Here is an 18,883-nt window from a genome sequence, read left to right as displayed (position 1 = left end):
AATCTGGTTTCAACTCTCTGCTTCATTTCTTACTGTGTGACCTTGGGTGAGTTACTTAACCTCTCTGTGCTGCAATTTCCTAATCTAAATAAAGAGACTGTTAACAGTATGTACTTTATAGAATTGTAATAATTAAGTGACCTAATGAATAAAATGCTGTTACCTGCTCTACCTGACACATATAGGAGTCAACAATGAGTGCAATGACAATAACAGTGATCATGATGTCACTCCAGAGTTTTGTGACTGACTCCTTATTGGTCCCTATATTACCTATTTATTGCTATGGAACAAATTACCCCAAAATTTAGTGGCTTAAAACAATACACATTTATATCTCACAATTTCTGTGTGCCGGGAACTGGGGAGTGGCTTAGTTGAGTGTCTGGCTCAAGGTCTTTCATAAGATTTCAATTGAGTTGTTGGCCAAGCCTTTGGTCAGCTGAACACTTGGCTGGCACTGAGGGATCTGCTTCTAAGAGGGCTCATTCATATGCTATCAGCTGGAGGCCTCAGTTCCCCACTATTTCTCTCTTCATTGGGCTGCTTGAGTGCCCTCAAAATATGGCCATTAGCTTCCTCCAGAGCAAGCAACTCAAGAAAGAGCGCAAGGAGGAAACTGTAATACCTTTTATGACCAAGTCACACACCATCCCTACTGCCATATTCTATTTAATTTCTGCCCACATTCAAGATGAGAGGAATTAGTCTCTACTACATTCTTTTAGAAGGAGTGTCAGATAATTGGATGACTACATTTTTAAACCATCACCGTCCTCATGGGCTGGTTAGTCTTTTTCTGGAACTAATTATGGCCTTTATTATCTTTAACCCCAGTTACATATAAAGTGAAATTTAAAACAAATGTTGGCTTGCCAAGTCCTGTTAAATTTTTAATTATTTTTAGCTCCCATTTAAATATATTCTATGAAACTTTCTTCCTCTAGTACTTCCTACCTCACCTCCTCTTTGATTGTCTCAGTTTTGGTGGGGAACGTAAGAGATTGTGTTTACCCAGAAGATGCTCAATGATAGTGTGTTACTAAAAAAATATGGGAATGGGAGAAGTTTTTCTTTGCTGCACCCCTGTTTTTACACCACACTCCACTGAGAAAGGAAGCTGAAAAGCATTGAATTTGCTGTTTTTTAAGAAAGTAACTAAGCAACCACTAGGATATAACATTTTGTATTTTAATTGTCAGTTTACATGGCTATCTTCGCATGAGAGCTGCAGCACAGCGTAGTGGCTAATGGTACTCTAGTGTTCGTGTGGATTAAAAGCCTGACTCCGTTACCTACTTCTTGGCTGTGTACCTTTGGGCAAATTATTTAACCTATCTTAGTTTCCTATCTGAAAAATGGGGAAGGAGTCTTACCCATTATCTTAGGTACTTTTATTAAAGTTACAAGAAAATTAAATGATATAATATCTGTAAAGCAATGAGAACAGACTCTGACATCTAATAAACAATAAATGTATGTTGTTTGTTATTTTATGAGCAGACTGAAAACTCACTGAAATGAATCATAGTTTTTTGTTTTGTTTCGTTTTGTTTCGTTTTTGTTTTTGAGACAGGCTCTCCCTCTGTTGTCCAGGCTGGAGTGCAGCGGCACAATCTCAGCTCACTGCAACCTTGGCCTTTCGGGTTCAAGCAATTCTCATGCCTCAGCCTCCCAAGTAGCTGGAACCACAGACATAAGCCACGATGCCTGGCTAATTTTTTTTTTTTTTTTTTGTGAGATGAAGTCTCACTATGTTGCCTAGGCTTGAAGCCCCAGGCTCAAGGGATCCTCCTGCCTCAGCCTCCCAAAGTGCTGAGATTACAGCGTAAGCCACTGTGCCCAGCCTTGAAATGAATCATGTTTATCTTTATCTTTGCAACATCCCTCTTCCCCTGGCTTGCCTATCCTCACACAGATAGCACGTAATAGATTATTAATCTCATCCATCTCGGAAGATCAGGAGATCTGGCCAGGACATAATGGTCAGACAAGGTGAGGTTGAGACCTGAAGGTCTAAATGAGATGAGATAGTAAAATATAAATAATTGGTAGAGTATAGCCTGATTTACCTCCATAGGGAAAGGAGACAGATGGGAGTGAGGAGACCTGGTACAAATTCCAGATCCAAAGTATAAGAGTGGGCGCAAAAATGAGAAATGAGGTCGAGAACCGGAACAGATGAGAAATGGCCTGAAATATAAACTCATCAGCTTAGGCTTATGGATGAGCTTTATGTCAGGAGTGAAGACGGGCCCAAATGTCCCTCAATAAACATATGGATCAAGAAATGGACACCAAAGACAAACATTGACATGCACCAGATAGTCAATACATAACAGGTTTCTACTTACTGGTTATTGGCATTCTGAGGAACTTTAAAAAGAGTAAATCTGTTTAATATATTCTTTTTTGTTTTCTTCATTAGATCCCCTCAGCAGAGTGTGTTTAAGACCAAAAAATGTAACCGATTCATTGAGCACCTACATTAATGCTAATTATATTAGGGTAAGTAAATAAGTACAGATTTCTTTCTGGTGACTTCCTATTTGGAATTGTTGGTTTTATTTTCTTTTTCCTAGAGTAGATTAAGCTTGGTTTAACTTGATTACCGGCAAGATTTCATTTTGTTTTTTTTTTTATCTTAGTCATAATCAACATTGTTAATGGGTCTTTTAGGATGACTTTCCTTTTACTGTGAGTCTCTGGCAACAGTGCTCTATATGGGTACTCTGCTGGGGACTGGGCATTACAACCCTCAATACCATGTGCTATCCTTAACTTGCTGCCAAAATACCCATGGAAATTGTTGTACTAGAGTCAGTGAAGCCGTAACATGTGTTGCTTTTGTACTAGCCCAGCTATTTCGTTGAAGATCTTTCACCTAAACTTTCACTGCAAGGCATGAACTTAAAAACCAATATTTTTGTCTCTTTACTCCATCTAGGGCTACAGTGGCAAGGAGAAAGCCTTCATTGCCACGCAGGGCCCCATGATCAACACCGTGGATGATTTCTGGCAGATGGTTTGGCAGGAAGACAGCCCTGTGATTGTTATGATCACAAAACTCAAAGAAAAAAATGAGGTATGATCTTTAATCAAGTTCTGAATGTTATACATGTTCTGTTGCTGTAGAAGAGATATTGTGTAAGTAAAATTGCCATGGACTTAGATTTAAGATGGAAACTTTGAGACATTTAAAGGCTAAGTCACTTAATACATCCCAAATATAATAAGTGCTATTATCCTATGAATGTCAACTTTCTTTCAGACAAGTCAATATACTTGGCATATACATATCTAATTTGTACCCACAAAAGAAATAAGGGGCCATGAATTATCACCCTAATTTATAAGCAGGTAAATAAAACCTTATTCGTTCACACCCAAGTCATTTTTGAACACCTACTATGTGACAGGTACTACTGTAGTCATTGGGGATACAATAGTAAACAAAACACACCAAGATCCCTGCCTTTGGTAGATTTTAACTTTCTAGTGGGAGAAGACAGACAAACAACACTACACATAATAAACTTATAAATAGTGTAATATATGAGAAGAGATTAAATGCTATAGGAAAGAAAGTAGAGCAGGCTAAGTGGAATGGGTATACCAGGCAGTAAGGAGGGGGTGATGGGGAATTGCAGATTACATTTAATAATGCAAAGAGGGTGGGCAAGGTGAGCCTCATTAAGAATACAAGATTTGAGGGCAGTTACAGAAACCAATCAACTTTCTCAATATCTTCATAATAAGAAATCCAAGAAAGACAGAATTTGATTTTGTTTCCATACTAGTAGTCTTTTCTAAGGATTTAGCTTGCAGAATACTTATTCTGTATTTTGCATTATAAAAATACAATTGTAATATTCCTGAGGGCTGATATCCGAGGTACCGCTTACCTTTTAGGACAACTTACTGGGATTATTTACAGTCTAATTTTAATCAGCATTTCAGTGTTTGTTTTCTTGTCAAAAATATTGTACCAGGGCTTCACCATGACAGTAAGAATTTAAGAAAACTAAGCATTCCTTTATAAGCCTTTGGTGATTATAATCCTTGAGTACAGCATAATCCTGCTGCTAATGGACATCATCTAGGCTCACAAAACAGCAATTTATATGTGTTTTAAAGTTTGTTATTTTCTTGTATTTTTGCTACAATAGATAAAACTTTTTTTCCTGAACTGTATTCTGGAAAAATAGCATATTTTTGGCCAGTAGATAAAGTTATATACTCAATTCACTACATGGCTTACTAACTAGACACACTTCTATGAATCTGATATTAAAGCCTGAGGTGGCATTATAAAAATAACCCCTAATATTCTCAGCTGTTTCCCACACAGTGTCAATCTATCAACATATTAAGCCACTGACAATTCCTTCACAGTTGTTTAATATGCATGACATTTTTATGATAGAAAAGATTTTTCAAGTTTAAGAGGTGTATTCTCTGTATGTGTACATTTGTGCATTCCTACATAGAACTTATGTAATACAGCAGACTAGATAACCTGAAAAACCTCTCACTACAAAACCAGTTATGCTGTGCAGAATATGAAACAGCATGCAAAGAAGAGCTTTGAAAAAAAGTAAAGGAAATCCCAGTGCTTAATAAAAAGAGACTAAAAGGCATAAAACCAGAAAATTAAACATATTATAATGGTGATACAAGAACTGGAGACAAAGCCTGATCTTGCGGGAGCCAGGTGTTGGAACTGAGACCTTACATAAAGTGAGCACCTTCAAAGGTAACACCTCCAGTAAAAAAGTGAACCACAAAAATAAATCTGCCTACTAACATAGGATGATGCTAAGAAATTCGCCTAAGTCTGGCCTTCTTATGGTATAAACGAAAAGGCTCTCTTGAGTATTTAAAGCTGAGAAATCACAGAATTCAAAAATCAAGAAACACCAAGTGAAGTCATTAACATAAAAAGTAATACTAGGTTGGTAACGCCCTATGATACTTTACAGAAACGAAGGCAAAAACTTTCTGATGCACATACTCTCAGCATATACCTCACAGATTTCCATAGGAAAGCCCAGCCAGGGCAAAGCAAGAGAGCCGACTAGAGAAGCCAAATGCTCATACTTCCCACCAAAAAAAAGAGCCAAAACAACAAATAAGAACGTATGTTTGAACTGGAGTGTTTGAGGGAGCGCACTGGAATACAGTAGGAGAGAGACAGAAATCCTGTGAGACAAGGAGACCTTTAGTGAGGGTCACATAGAGAAGAGAATGAAGCACTCTGCCTCTGCCACACCGCCATCTCCCCAGCCAGGATTAGCTCAGAACAAGGAGAGGCATCCCCAGTGGGGACTAGGCAAGCAAGAGGCCCCAGCAGCCCCCAGTAATGTCACAGACATCTGCACTCTTTGTTGCTGAGAATCCTGCAGTTTCTACAGACCCTGAGTCCAGTTTAGGGAGCTGCCTGACAGCCACATGGCTGCAATGCCCCAGAGAAGGAGCCCACATTGTATCCCCTCATCCCTGTGATTCGAGCTGCAGCTATATGATGCCATTTTGAAACCAGAGCCACAACTAGAGTACATCCTGTTCCAGGGGCCAGTAGCCACCATCTCTTTTCATTCCTAAGGCTACACTGCCATTACACTACCTTCACACACAGTAGTACACCATTCCCTTGCTGAGTTGCTACAGCTCCCTACCCCCTGGGAACAAGCTCCTAGGAGGTGTTCCACCTTTCACATCCTAGTGACTGCAGCACCCTGAACCCTGTCTCTCAGAGCCTAGATCCAGTGCCCCATCCATGAAGCCCATATAGCACCTTGCCCTCAAAGGAAAAGACAATCTTGATCAGCAGAGAAACCAAGTCCAAACTGGCCTCATGCACAGTCAGCATGCTCACCAGCGAACGCACCATTCCAAAGCGAGACCCACCCAAACCAGTGGACCAGCCCCTGCATGTCCCTGGTGCACTCAACAGTTGGGTGCATTACTTCTAAGGATGCCCCAACCTGAGCTGGAAGACCTGTCCGCATATACCACCAGTAAGCTCACCAGCTGGGCATGTCATTTTCAGGGGACTTCCGCTCTGAGTTGGCAAGCCAAGCCCCATACTTGCCAGCCAAGTACACTGCCCCCAGAGAATCCCTAACCCAAGCTGGCAGACTGGCTGCTGCATGCTCACCAGCCATGTATGCATCTCACAGTGGGTCCCCACCTTAACCAGTGGACTTGTTCTTGTGCTCACCAGCCAAGTGTGCTGTTTCCAGGGGTGACCTGTCCTGAGCCAGCAAACTAGCCACACCAAGGCCTTCAGAGGTTATCAATAAAGTTGACTACAGCTTAAAAACCTGCAGAGACTACACTACTGCACACACATAGAGCAAAAGCCAATGTACCCTACCCAACCAATACCCTCAGACACATCTGCTGGTGAAAGTCATTCCCTTCAAAAGTCACTCCATAAAATTAAAAGAGTTGACCATTCCATCAGATGCACAAATATCAATACAGGGATACAAGATACATGAAAAAGCAAAGAAACATGACACCATCAAAGAAGCAGAAGAATCCTCCAGTAACTGACCCCTAAAGAAATGGAAATTTATAAATTGCCTGAAAAGGAATTTAAAATAATGACCTGAAGGAAATTATGAATTGTGGATGGGGGAAGGGAAAGTCTAGAATATTTGTATGTGACCAAAGTTAAGTTGTTATCAGCTTAAAATATTCTAAGTTCTTTTTACATAAGCCCCAGAATAACCACAAAGAAAAAAATTACAGCAGATACACAAATCAAAAAGAGAAATGAATCAAAGCTTATCACTATGGAAAACCACCAAGTCACAAAGGGAAACAATAAGAGTGGAAGAAAGAAACAAAGTATCTAGAAAACAGTTAACAAAATGGCAGGAGTAAGTTCTTACCTGTCAGTAATAATCTTGAATGGAAATAGATTAAATTTTCCAATTAAAAGTTATAGAGTGGCCAAATGGGGGAAACAAAAAAATGCAAGACTCACCTATATGATGTCTATAAGAAACTCAATTCACATGTAAAGACATATAGACTGAAAGTGAAGGGATGAAAAATTGATATCACATGCAAATGGAAACTAAAAGAGACCAGGAGTAGCTTCACTTATACCAGATAAAATAGACTTCAAATCAAAAATCACACAAAAGCACAAAGAAGATCATTATATAATGATACGTGGGTTAATTCAACAAAAAAAAATTGTAAATATGTATGCACCTAACACTAGAGTACCCAAATATAATGAGTAATTATTTATTAGATTAAAGAAAGAGATAGACTGCTGTATAGTAATAATCATGAACTTCAACTTCAACACCCCACTCTCAGCAATGGACAGATCATCCAGACAGAAAATAAACAAACATTGGATTTAAACCACACAATAGACCAATTGGACCTAACAGATATTTATAGAACATTTCACCCAACAACTGCAGAATACACATTTTTCTTAACAGCACAAGACAAGCCTTAACAAATTTTAAAAGATCAAAATCCTTTTAAATATGTTTTCTGACCACAACGTTATAAAACTAGAAATCAACAACAGGAAGAAATTCAGAAACTTTACAAATACATGAAAATTAAACAATATGCTCCTAAACAACCAATGGATCAATGAAGACATTAAAAGGGAAATTTAAAAATTCCTTGAGACAAATAGAAAGACAGCATATCAAAGTCTTTGGAATACAGAAAAAGCTGCTCTAAAAGGGAAGTTTATATCAATAAATGCTTACATTTGTTGAAATATAAGTGAAAGATGATAACCTAATGACGCACCTCAAGAACTAGAAAAACAACAACAAGCTGGGCAGCGTGGCTTACGCTTGTAATCCCAGCACTTTGGGAGGCCGAGGCAGGCAGATCACTTGAGGTCAGGAGTTCGATACCAGCCTGGCCAACATGGTGAAACCCTGTCTCTACTAAAAATACAAAAATTAACTGGGCCTGGTGGTACACACCTGTAATCTCAGGTACTCGGGAGGCTGAGGCAAAAGAATCAATTGAACTAAGGAGACAGAGGTTGCAGTGAGCCGAGATCATGCCACTGCACTCCACCTTGGGCAATTGGGAGACAGAGAGAGACTCCATCTCAAAAAAAAAAAAGACAAGAACAAATTAAACGCAAAATTAGTAGAAGGAAGTAAATAAGAAAGATCAAAGCAGAAATAAATGAAATACAGACAGAAAAATACAAAACATCAATAAAAAGAAAAGATCATGTTTGAAAACATAAAACTGACAAAACTTTAGATGCCACAGAAATGCAAAGAATTATAAAAGACTATGGTGAACAATACTACATGAACAAATTGGATAATCTAAAAAAAAAATGAATAAATTCCTGGACACATGCAACCTTCCAAGATTGAACAATGAAGAAATAGAAAATCTGAAAACGCTAATGAGTGAGGAAATTAAATCAGTAACAGAACCTATCCTGGCCGGGTGCTGTGGCTCACGCCTGTAACCCCAGCACTTTGGCAGGCCGAGGCAGCCAGATCACCTGAGGTTGGGAGTTCCACACCAGCCCAGTCAACATGGTGAAACCCTGTCTCTACTAAAAATACAAAAATTAGCTGGGCTTGGTGGTGCGTGCCTATAATCCCAGCTACCTGGGAAGCTGAGGCAGGAGAATCACTTGAACCCGGGACTGGGAGGTTGCAGTGAGCCAAGATCATGCCACTGTACTCCAGCCTGGGTGACAGAGTGCAACTCCATCTCAAAAAAAAAAAGTACTCCATTGAAGACAAAACCCAGGACCTGATGGCTTCACCAGTGAATTCTACCAAACATTTAAAGAACACCAATTCTCCTCAAACTACTCAAGAAAATTAAAGAGGAGAGAACATATCCAAACTCATTCTACAAGGCCAGCATTACCCTAGCACCCAAACCAGACAAGGACTCAACCAAAAAAGAAACTATAGGTCACTCTGATATACATGCAAAAATGCTCATAAAATATTAGTAAACCATTAGTAAAAATCAATAGCACATTAAAAACATCATCCACTATGATCAAGGGAATTCATCCCAGGGATGCAAGAATGGTTCAATTTACACAAATTAATAAATATGATATATCACGTTAACAGAATGAAGGATAAAATCCATATCATCATTTCAATAGATGAAGAAAAATAATTTGACAAAATTCATCCCTTCATGATAAGAACTGTCAACAAATTAGATATAGAAAGTATGTACCTCAACACTAAAAAGTCCATATAGGACAAGCCCACAACAAACATCATATTGAATGTGGAAAAGTTGAAAGCTTTTCTCCTAAGATCTGGGATAAGGATATCCACTTTCACCACTTCTATTCAACATAGTACTGCGGGTCCTAGCCAGAGTAATCAGGCAAGAGAAAGAAATAAAAGGCAAAATCGGAAAGGAAGGCGTCAAACTATCCCTGCTTGCAGATCATATGATCATATATATGGAAAACCCTAAAGACTGCACCAAAACTTGTTAGAACTAATAGACAAATTTAGTAAAGTTCAAGGATACAGATTTAACATTCAAAAATCAGTAGCATTTGTATATGCTAATGGTGAGCTAGCTAAAAACGAAATCAAGAAAACAATTCCATTTACAATTGCTACCAAAAAATAGAGATACCTAAAAATAAATCTAACCAAAGAGGTGAAATATCTTTTATACTGAAAACTATAAATCATTGATGAAGGAAATTGTAGAGAACACAAATAAACAGAAATATATCCTGTGTTCATGGAGTGGAATAATTAATATTGTTAAAATGTCCATACTATGCTAAACAATCAATAGATTCAATGCATTCCCTATCAAAATACCAATAACATTCTTCATGGAAAAAAAAATTTTAATCCTAAAATTTGTATGAAGTGACAAAAGATCTTGACTAGCCAAATCATTCTTGAGACAAAAAAAAAAAAAAAAGCTGGAGGCATCATACTACCTGACTTCAAAATATACTACAAAGTTACAGTATCAAAAACAACATGATATTGGCAAAAAAACAAACACATAGACCAATGGAATGGAATATGGAACATACAGCCCAGAAATAAGAAAGGATTTTGAATATTCTCACTACAAACAACAAATAATAAATGTTTGCAGTGATGGATATACTGATTGCCTTTATTTGATCATTAACCCATATATACATGCATTGAAGTATCACATTAATATGAATATGTACAATTCTGTGTCAATTAAAATAAAATAAAATAAAAAAACTCTCAGCAAACATAAGCCTACAATCAAAATTATGAGGCATACAAGCAAACAATAAAAACCATGAGAAAAAATCAGAAGCAGCAACAATTAAATAGATTCACATAAATTAAAATAACTGAAATAATAAATGTAGGCTACTCTTTTAAATAATTAAGCACAAAAAGCATAAAAAATTTGACACAGGAACAAGTTACTATCCAAAAAGGCTATGAAGATTTAAAACAAACCAACAAATACTAGAAATAAACATTATAAAGACATTAAAGTTTAAAAAAATCTTATTAGATAGGTTTAGCATCAAATAAGACACAGCTGAATGAATAACTAATGGATTCAAATATAAAGCTAAGGAAAATACCTAGAAGATCAAAATGACAAAAAATAAAAAAGAGTGTCTAAGAGACATAGAGGATAGTATTTGATATCCAATATACTGTAACAGGTGTTTTAGAAGGAGAAAGAAGAGGATATGAGAAAAGAAGGAATATTTGAAGAAATAATAGATAGGGATTTTCCAAAACTGATGGAAGACTTGAGTTCAAAAATCTGAAAAGCACAATAAATCCTAGGCTGAATAGGTAAATGTAAATCACAGCTAGACACATCTCTGGAACTGAAAAAGCACCAAAGAAAGTAATTACTCCCACCAGAGTAACTAACCAAAAAAAAAAAAAAAAAAAAAGGCTTTTCTATAGCAAAACTAGAAGCCAAAAATCAGTAGAATATTACCTACAAAGAACTGAAAGAAAATACTTGACTAACCAGAACTTTATACCCAACAAATCTATCCTACAGGGCCAGGTGTGAAAGACATTTTCAAACTAACAAAAATGGTAAGAATTTACCACCAAAAAAAATCTTACCAAAACAACTACAAGGGAGGATAAAACAGAATGAAGAAGAATTCAATCCAGAAAAAAAGTACTCAAATACAAGAAATAATAGTGAGCAAAGAAAGTAAAATATGAAGGTGAAACTAAAATACTGGATAATGATAGTATTTAAAATTTGAGAAGATGAGGAAAGTTAAAATATTTCTGTGTTATTCATGAAAACAGAAATATAAGCCAAGGTTAGACTTTTAGGTAAATATGCATGTTCAAATTTTAAGATTAGCCACTAAAAGGATGGAATTAGAATGTATAATTTCCAATCTGGTAGAAGAGAGAAAAGACAGAATTTTGAAAATAAACCAAAATAAAAGAGAAAACAAAAGGTAATATAGAAAAATCAGGATAAACTTTTACCTAATTGGGAGATAGAAAAAAATCCAAATCATACTAAATATAAACAAATAACTTGCAAATTAAATATCAGAGATTACCAAACTGATAAAATAAATAAATTCAGTTAAATGCTGCCTACAAGAGGACACAGAAATGTTAAAATCGAAAGGATGGAAAAAAATACACCAAACTAATACTAATCAAAAGTCAAGTCAGATAAAACTGACTCTCAAAAGAATAATTCTCAAAAGAATATTCTCAAAAGAATAATTACTAGAGAGGTTACCAGAGATAAAGAATGTCAGATGAAAATGAATTTCAAATCAAAACAATCATTATCAGAGAGCTTACTAGAGATAAGGAATGTCAACCTATAACACTAAAATGTGAAATTCACAAGTAAGATTCTAAATATATAAATGCATAATATACATAACCTCCCCCCAAATATCTGAAGCATTAATGGGCAGAATTAAAGAATGAATTGATAAATCACCATCACACTGGGAGAAAATCCAATAAAAATCAGATATTAGTATTTATTAAGCAGACAAAAAATAAAAATATAGAAAAAGTTTATATATAACCTTTATTCAAATTAACAAGCTTAGTTTAAGAAAGATATATAGAACCTTCCAATCAATAATCTCATAATATAAATTTTCAAAGCATGAGATTTTGTGAAAAGTGACCAACTATGACGATATAGCAAGTCTTGGCAAATTTCCAGGAATAACTGTACATATATGCTTCGATTACAGTGCATTAAGTTAGAAATAAAAAGCAGAAAGATAAGATTAAAAATACACTTTGATGCTTAAAAAAAGTTTTAACACACACACAATTCATGGATGAAAATGAATTTATAATAAAACTGTAAATTACCTGCAATTCAGGGATGATGAAAATACTACACATCAAATCTTGTGAGATGCTGCTAAAAATGCTCATAGAAGGAAGTTTATAGGCATGAATATGATATTATAAAAGAATTTGTGATCTAAGCAACAGACTTAAGTTAGTAAAAGAACTATAAAATGAACAGGAGAGAAAAAAGGAAGGAATAATGAAGAATAAATGTTAAACATAAAACAAAGATAAAAGGATTGATGAGGCCAGGCATGGTGGCTCTTTTCTGTAATCCCAGCACTTTGGGAGGCTGAGGCAGGAAGATTGCTTGAAGCCAGGAGTTTGAGACCAGCCTAGACAATGTCTATCTCAACTTATATCTAGACAACTTATATCTTAATAAAAGTTGTCTAGACAACTTATATCTCAATAAAAAATTTAAAAATTAGCCAGGGGTGGTGGTGCGCACCTGTTGTCTTAGCTACTCAGAAGGCTGAGGCAAAAGGATCCCTGGAGCCCAGAAGACTGAGGTTGCGGTGAGTTATGATTGGGCTACTCTGCACTTCAGCCTGGCCAACAAAATGAGACCCTGCCTTTAAAAAAAATTTTAAAAAGGATTGATGTAAACAAAAGTCAATTTTTTGAAGTCTAATAAAATAGGCAAAACTAGCAGAATTAAAGGAAATGCAAAAAAACATTAAAAATGACTATAATTAAAGCAGAGGTTTAAATAAAAGAGGACACTATGAACAACTTCAAGCAATATTTAGCACCATTTCGTAGATCTGAGCAAAATGCCTTACCCCTGACCACTTTGGTTTGAATTTTCTGAGTAAATTGTCATAAAATAAATATTATTTCAAAGTGCATTTATGCCCTTAAATATTTCTTATTATTTCTATTTCTTCTTCTATTACAAATAAAATCTTATAAAATCAACATAGCACCATAATTTATGAAACTATTTGTAAATATAAGTATGTAAATGTTTTAAAACAAATAATATTTTCCCCAGAAAAATTACTTACTTATTACATGCAATTTAGTGTTGCATATGTACTAAGGATTAACACTTGGCAAATGATATGTGAAACAATATCTCACAAGGATTACAGAATAGATTGTAATAACTGTGTAAGATACATTATGGTGTTTGTTCTTTTGAGCATTTCAATCTTTGAATCTTGTAATGTATGTTTATCTGTGTTCACTCTTATAGAAAAAGTCAGGAATGTGCCTTTAGTGCTTTACCTCATTCTTGAATCAGGGTTTTAGCAGGACAGAAACTAAGATTGCTGGTTAGGCAGAAGACATTTCCTAGAGGGTGTGTAATATGTGACATATTTTAAAGTAATCCAATAGGGATGATGTGAGCAATTATTAATATGCCAAAGCCCCAGCAGACGGTTGCTCTCATCCTCCTTCTCCAAGACCAAGGATGTCATTGTACCAGAACTGCTGTATAAATCAAATATATATTTCTTTCTTTCTTTCTTTCTTTTCTTTTTTTTTTTTTTTTTTTTTTTTTTGCTTTGGCCCAACGTATTTATTGAAGAGAGCTCTATCCTTCTCCCTTCTACCTAGAAGAGGAGGCTTACAGGGCTGGCACCTGCCCACACCTGGCATTCGACCTTTCCCTGGGCTAAGCTGAGTGGGAGCAGATGCCCCCATCCTATGACCAGGGCCTGTGCAGGAGCCATCACACCACCTTGCTGATGATGACACCTAGTTCTTCAATTTCATACTGGACTTCATCTCCCTTCTTGAGAAAGACAGGAGGTTTCCTGAATACACCAACACCTGGGGAGGTCCCAGTCAGGATGACATCCCCTGGGTAAAAGGTGACAAACTGGGAGACCCAGGCTATCCGCTCCTCTGTCTTGACCACCATCTGGTTGGTGTTGTTGCTCTGGACCACTTCCCCATTCACTTGGCAGCAGATGTTTAAGATGTGTGCATCTGCTACACTGTCCTTGGTCACCAAGGCAAGGCCCAGAGGGCAGAAGGTGTCGAAGGTTTTTCCCAGCAGCCACTGTTTCCCATCATGTCTCATTTGCCAGTCACGAGCACTCACGTTATGAGCCGCAGTGAAGCCAGCCATATGGGCCATGGCATCTGTGGCCTTGATGTGCTTGCCTTTCTTTCCAATGACCACAGCTGCTCCACTTCCCAGTCTACCTCCTGGCTCTCTGATGGGAGAACCATCTCATCATAGGGCTCCATAATGGAGTTGGCAAACTTGCTGAAGTTGATGTGTTCCATGGGCATGGGCACATTCTGTTCTTTGCAGTGGTCCACATAATTCATGCCCACACACACCACCTTATCTGGCCATGTGGCTGGAGCCAGGGAGGTTACTTCCAACCATGGTAGGACTGGCAACTGGGCACCCAAGGCTCTTCTTGCCACTGAGAGGATGGCCTCTCCCTGCTCTAGGAACTGTGTCATCATTTTGGGGAGCATAGAGTCAAAGGCACTGAGGTTGATAACCCTTCCACCATTCCCCATCTCTGGGCCCAAGTGAGGCCCCACCAGGTGGGGTGCCTGGAACTGGACTAGTCTCATGTCTCTGGAGGGTTGAAAGGGCCACTTCTGAGCCTGCAGCAGAGCTGTGAGCAACCTTCTTCTACCAGAGACCAGCATCAGAGCCTGGCAGCGGTGGCTGGTCTTCCTGCGCTGGGTTAGTGCTTGTGGGGCCGGAGGTCAAGGACAGCAGGTGCCTGAGCACTGGCACCAATGACCGCAGCTAGCCGGGGAACTGCATGCAGCAGCCTCAAATATGTATTTCAGAGTGATACAGAGTTGGTTTACCTATGATGCTCAGAGCTCTCCATTCAGTATCTGCAAGGGAATAAAGCATATCTTGTTCTTTCTTTCTCAAGTGTAGTAATTGTCCTCAGAGATAACCTGTTGTTACCATTCTCAGATTTCAGTCTTTACAGGAGAGCCAAATGGATCTGTGGAAAGCTAGAATTTTTTTTAACAATTCCTACACCAATGGGTGGTTGAAGTTTTAATTTTTTTCTTTGACCACATAATTCAGAAATTGGAGAGATGATTTTTGTTTGTGTGTTACAATTTTTAGCCTCCTGTCTTTTTTAATGTCTGAGATATACCTTCTGGGGATATCAAAGTCAAACATTTATGTTATATGTCTTCTATGTGTAATCTGCTTTGTGCTTTTTTTCCCTACAGCCAGTCATAATCCCAAATATTACAATAAAAATTTTGTTATTTTTTATTATTCATTACTCTTTAAAATAAAAATTTCTGTCTAGACTCTCCAAAGACATAAATATAATACAATACAGGAAACGCTGATGTTTCACAGATCAAAATGATACTGAGAAGTCTGGCACAAAAGAAATACACAGTAGACTTCACACTACCAGGAAAATTCTGTTTACCAAAAATGTGCCAACTTTCAATTGTGTTAAGCGTCATTGTTTGGAAAAGACAAAAATCATTTCCTCCAAAAAACATATGGAGATGGAGTTATCTTTAGAAATTCCCAGGCTTTATAGCTTCATGAAACTTTCTACTTTCTAGCAAATAAATAAATGAATAATTGCCATCTCTTATTTAATAACTCCAATATTCTTATGACCTCAATGTTTATAAAATGAAAATAAATTAAAAATGAAAATATACATAGCTGAAAAAACAGTTAAGTTGCAATTAAAGAGATTTTATTGCTCGTAAGTTTGAGTTCCTTCATTTAGATAAATCTCAAGAGAAAGGGAATTCCTCTTCAGAGAAGGAAACATTGAAATGACAGTGTTCAAATTCCACTGCTAGAGAAGACATAGTGGCTTAAACCTATAAAGCTGGAACTGCAAGAGCAATCCAAAATGGCAAGTAGTTTTTGCACACTTCCAGCGAAACAAAGCCCCCATACTACTTCTGGAAGTTACTTACTGCATTTCTCTCCCCTTTCAGAAAAGAAGGGAAGTAGGTATACATGTTGGCCATATTACATACACAGTGGAAGATGTTTTCTAGCCACTACCATTTATTGATCATATGTGCTAAGCACAATTTGAACACACATAAATTCAGTTTATTTTCCTCTAACTCTACAAAGTAGGTTTTACTATTCCTATATTATAAATGAGAAAACCAAAGCTCAGAGAGAATGAGAGCCTCAAAGTTAGTGAGTGATGGAGTCCAAATTTCAATCCAGGCTTGTTTAATTCCAAAGCCCAGGCACTTAATCATTGCCGCAACATTATAAGGAGACAAATAAAGAATTAAGACATTAGAAGGCAAGCAACCCACTTTTGGTCCCAAAGAGCAATAAGACCCTGAACCTATCTTTCATGAAGTGAAGGAATTACTGGGTAATTTGGCCTAACACACTGCTCTCAGTTTAACACAGCTGTACTCTTTCTCTACATTTACATGCATCTTTCATCTGAGTTAAACTACTTGACTTAAGTACTCTAAGCCCCATTTTGCCCATTGACTTATTCAGTACTTTGCAAACGGTTCAATCTCAAAAAGCCACATAAGGAGCCATATATTAACTTTTTCCTTCTTTCATTCTCTTCCCTTTTCTATCTGCTAAAATTATAGAAAATATTCATTTTAATTACACATGTTTGGCCAGAAAGCTCATATGATACCTATGGGTCTGAAAAGTGAGTAGGTGCCCAAGGGGGAGACATTTAAAAGATGTTCCATTGTAATCCCAGCACTTCAGAAAACCAAGGTGAAAGGATCACTTGAGGCCAGGAATTCGAGACCAGCCTGGGCAACATAAGGATACCTTGTCTCTACAAATGAAATTTTTTTTTAATTAGCCATTGCCATGATAGGAATAAATAAACAAGCCAGGCATGGTGGTGTACAAATGTAGCCCCAGCTACTTGAAAGGTAGAGACCAGAGGATCGCTTGAGCCCAGGAGTTTGAGGATGCAGTAAGCTATGATCGTGCCACTGCACTCCAGCCTGGCTGACAGTGTGCAAGCTTGTGTGTGTGTGTGTGTGTGTGTGTGTGTGTATAGCATATATATATGGCTTGTGTATATATATATAGCTTATATATATATATAGCTCGTATATATATACACACACACACATAGCTTGTGTGTATATATATATATATATATATATATATATAGCATATATATATATAATAGCTTTGGAAGATATATTTAAGTGTTCCAGCAGTAGAAACCACAGTGCTTAGTTTCTCATCGAATGGGAGTAAGTGAGAGCTTGACTTCAGGACTTCTGGTTTGGGAGGTTGAGTGGATGTGATATCAATTTCATCTTTAACCTGTTAAGTTTGATAAATGTTGGAGACTTCTGGCTGGTAAAGTCTTTTAAGTCTATTAAGCAGTTAGAAATAAGGGTACTCTGGAGAAATGCACAGGTGAGAGAGATCAGATGTCATGAGAAGGTACAGCATTGGTGTAAAGACAATAAAAGAGGGTATTGTATTATGATGTATATTCTGCTTTTAACATTATGAGTATTCTCCATGTCATTAATAATTCATCAAAATGTTAAATTACTAGAATTTCATTGTGTGGATGTGCTAAAATGTAATCATTTCCTTATTGATAGGTACTTAAATTGTTTCCAATTTATTGTCCACAAAAACCTTAAAACCTCATTAAGTCAAATTGCAGCTACCATATATGTCTTTGATTAATTAAATACATTCCAAGAAAGTTTTTTTGGAAATATAAATATTGACTAAGCAACTAAGCACAGCCCATGTTTGCCTTTACAAAAGAGTTTCTTTATTTAAATTTTTATTTTTAATTTTGTGGGTATGTAGTAAGTATATATTAATGGAGTACATTGCCTTAAATTTCATTATAAAATCAGATGTGCATTCATTCAGATAGAAAGATTGGCTATTCAATAGATATGTAAATTTTACTTTAAAATAAAGTGGACTTTATTAAACTATATGTTTGAGGAGAAAATAAATTATTCTGCTAAGATACTAATAAGAAAATTTTAAGTATGCCATGTTAAATTCTAAATGCATAAAATGAAAATATATCTTCTCTATCATTTATAATTAGCTAAAAAAGTAGAGTAAAAGGTAATCTAGAAGGTTCAACAAATATACATGGAAAGCTCAGAAGCTGGACTGTTGGATCTTCTGAAGAACAACTGTTTATGGAGCACTAACAGTGTGCTTGAAAATTAATCTTTATAGTAAACATATTTGTAAACCCCATTACAAATGAGAACACCGAGGCACAGGAAGGCAACTTGCCCAAAGCCAAACAGCTGACTCCCAAGCTGCTGCTGCTCCTCCTCCTCCTCCTCTTCCTCCTCTTCTTCATCCTTATCCTCCTCCTCCTCTTCCTTATCCTCCTCTCCTCCTCTTCCTTCTCTTCCTCCTCCTCACCATTACACTGTGCTCCTGCCTGGAATCCACTTATGGTGGGAAAGGATAGTCTACAGTGCAAGAAGTGATTGCATCCAGAAAGTGGTATGTATGATTGCTTACATTCAAGGTTAGAAATCTTTAACCATTCTCTTTTGGAAGAGGAGATAGACAAGACATTTTGATCAGGTTTTAAAAAAAATGTTGA

General features: G+C 36.9%; 1 protein-coding gene and 1 pseudogene across 6 annotated transcripts in view; one reads left to right on the top strand and one right to left on the bottom strand.

Annotated features, from left to right (window-relative positions):
• PTPRR (protein tyrosine phosphatase receptor type R) overlaps window positions 1–18,883 on the top strand; it is a 283,034-nt gene that overhangs the window by 234,195 nt on the left and 29,956 nt on the right. For all 6 annotated transcript variants that reach the window (XR_010148362.1, XM_509221.8, XM_054663404.2 and 3 more), the window contains 2 exons: window positions 2,429–2,508; window positions 2,948–3,085. Coding sequence is in view for 5 of the 6 variants with exons in the window: in XM_509221.8 (XP_509221.2) it covers window positions 2,429–2,508; window positions 2,948–3,085 (218 nt within the window). In the remaining variant the exon portion in view is untranslated. The remainder of the gene's footprint in view (window positions 1–2,428; window positions 2,509–2,947; window positions 3,086–18,883) is intronic.
• On the bottom strand, window positions 14,010–14,982 carry LOC100609988 (fumarylacetoacetate hydrolase domain-containing protein 2B-like; annotated as a pseudogene).

This window comes from Pan troglodytes, chromosome 10 (genome assembly GCF_028858775.2).
Source record: "Pan troglodytes isolate AG18354 chromosome 10, NHGRI_mPanTro3-v2.0_pri, whole genome shotgun sequence".
Lineage (NCBI taxonomy): Eukaryota > Metazoa > Chordata > Mammalia > Primates > Hominidae > Pan > Pan troglodytes.
The sequence above is the reverse complement of the archived record's forward strand: the minus strand, read 5'-3'. Positions and strand labels throughout refer to the sequence as shown.